The 2,291-nt window shown below is 36.4% G+C and overlaps 1 protein-coding gene across 1 annotated transcript in view; it reads right to left on the bottom strand.

Annotated features, from left to right (window-relative positions):
- LOC150048030 (olfactory receptor 14J1-like) overlaps window positions 1-1,327 on the bottom strand; it is a 6,119-nt gene extending 4,792 nt beyond the window's left edge. Inside the window, exon 1 of the mRNA XM_090355255.1 lies at window positions 387-1,327. Coding sequence (XP_090211381.1) covers window positions 387-1,327 — 941 coding nt within the window. The remainder of the gene's footprint in view (window positions 1-386) is intronic.
- Between the last annotated feature and the right edge of the window lie 964 nt (window positions 1,328-2,291).

Below are 2,291 nucleotides of genomic sequence, written 5' to 3' on the forward strand. Positions count from 1 at the left end.
AGGAAACTGATATGTTTATGTTATTGTAGTAGGGTTAAAATTGAATGGATAAAAGATATATAGGCATTTGTGCATATCTGGTATACTAGGGTGGTGCCACATTTGTTAAAACTCATATTAGTTCTTTTGTACAACTACCTATAACACACAGATGAACATATATGTATTAAGAAGAGGTAGTAAGCACTACAAAAATATTGCTTTATTAAAATATATTTTTATTTTCATTAATTGTACAAAGAAATTGCCATTAAACTAAACAGTTTTTGAATACAATGTTTCTCAATTGCTTTGCATTAACATTACCTACAGGTTGAGGGAATTCCACTAACAGGGTTTCCTTGTACATAATATTGGAGAGCCATTAATGGCACCACAAAAACTTTTTTTTCTCAATGAATTTTCTACCCAACACTAACTTCTGTACACCTTTCTTGAGAGCCTCATTCCTCAGACTGTAGATAACAGGGTTGAGTGTTGGGGGAATGACTGTGTAAAAGATAGAGAGCAGAAGATCTAAGACAGTTGAAGAGTCTGAAGTTGGTTTGAGATATGCACAGATGCCAGTGGAGAGGAAAAATGAGACAACCAAAAGGTGGGGCAGGCAGGTAGAGAAGACCTTAGACCGGCCTTCAGCAGAGGGTATTCTTAGAACCGTGCAGAATATGTGGACGTAGGAGACAGCGATTGAGATGAAACAGATTAAGGAAGCTATAGCTATAAACACGACCACTCCAATGACTGCAAGGTAATCATTGGAGCAGGACAGCTTGATCAACTGGGGGATATCACAGAAGAACTGGTGGATTATTTTGGCTCTACAGAATGTGATGGAAAATGTGGCAGTTGTGTACAGAATTCCTGATATGCCTCCACTTACCCATATAGCTACCACAGCCCTCTTACATTTTCTGGGATCCATGATGAGTTCATAGTGCAGTGGGAAGCAAATGGCTGCATAGCGGTCATAGGACATCACCGTGAGATTGGCCATTTCAGCCCAGGCCAAAGACGTGAAGAAGAAAACCTGGAGCATGCACTGACCATAGGAAATGTAGCCATTGCCTGTGAAGGAGTTGTTAATGGACTGGGGGACTGTGACAGAAACAAAAGAGACGTCCAGAAGGGAAAGTTGCTTCAGGAAGTAATACATGGGAGATTGGAGGTGCTGGTCCAGTGTCGTGATGGTGATAATGATGAAGTTACCTACTAAAGCCATTAGATACATCACTAAGAACAGGAAAGCATGCAAGATCTGTAGTTCCCGATGGTCAGAAAACCCCATGAGGAGGAATCCAGTCACTGTGGTCCCATTTGTGTTCATCATTTTGAAAATATAAAGTGTGGCGGCAAGCAGCTGGAACATTACAAAAGAAAGGAAAATAAAATAAATTGTAGGGTTTGTGAGCATGGCCTCATGGTACAGTGCTTGCTTAGCATGCACGAAGCCCTCTGTTTGATTTTTGGTATCAAATACACAGAAAAAGCCGGAAGTGGTGCTGTGGCTCAAGTGGCAGATCACTAGCTTTGAGAAAGCCCAAGGACAGTGTCCAGACCCTGACTGCAAATCCCAGCACAGGAAAAATAAATAAATAAGTTGTGTATTTTCATTATTGTTTAGTACAATGATTAATGTTGTAAGTACGTATTGGTTACTAGCTTATTATTTAATATTGATAATCCAAAGGTAAAAAACACACATTTTTATCTATGCGGAGTTTTCAATTTATAGTAGTAAACAAGCAATAACTTCTTTGAATGATGCATCTAGTTCTGTTTCAATGTTAATTTTAATGGCTCTTGATTTTCACTTCAGGTGAAACAACCAAATTGATGTTCATTGTGTACTACAAAGGACCTTCATAAAACAGAGTTCTTTCTTTAAATTTCTTTTTATTTTTATATCTAACTTATATCTTAGTTTCTCTATAACATATATTCTATAGATGTATATAGTTCAATTTGTATCTATGACATACAAAGTCTCAGCTTAACTTTAATTTTGTTCTTAAATTTATTTGCTAGTGATTGCATATAGAGATTCCATTCTTGAATATTTGTGTGTTAAAATTGATATTTTAAATATGATTCAAAAGATCAGTGTTAATAAAATCTTTTTTAAAAATGTCAACCAAAAATATTCAAATGCTCACTAAACGTTTTTAGGAAGTGGCTAGTGGTAGAAAGCAGTAGATATTTCAAAGGGAAACCTTTTAATTCTTGCACGGGGTTTTGGAATTTTATATATTTTTATTTTATTTTATTGTCAAGGTGATGTACAGAAGGGTGAT

Source organism: Megascapheus bottae, chromosome 22, assembly GCF_031878675.1.
Source record: "Megascapheus bottae isolate mThoBot1 chromosome 22, mThoBot2.hap1, whole genome shotgun sequence".
Lineage (NCBI taxonomy): Eukaryota > Metazoa > Chordata > Mammalia > Rodentia > Geomyidae > Megascapheus > Megascapheus bottae.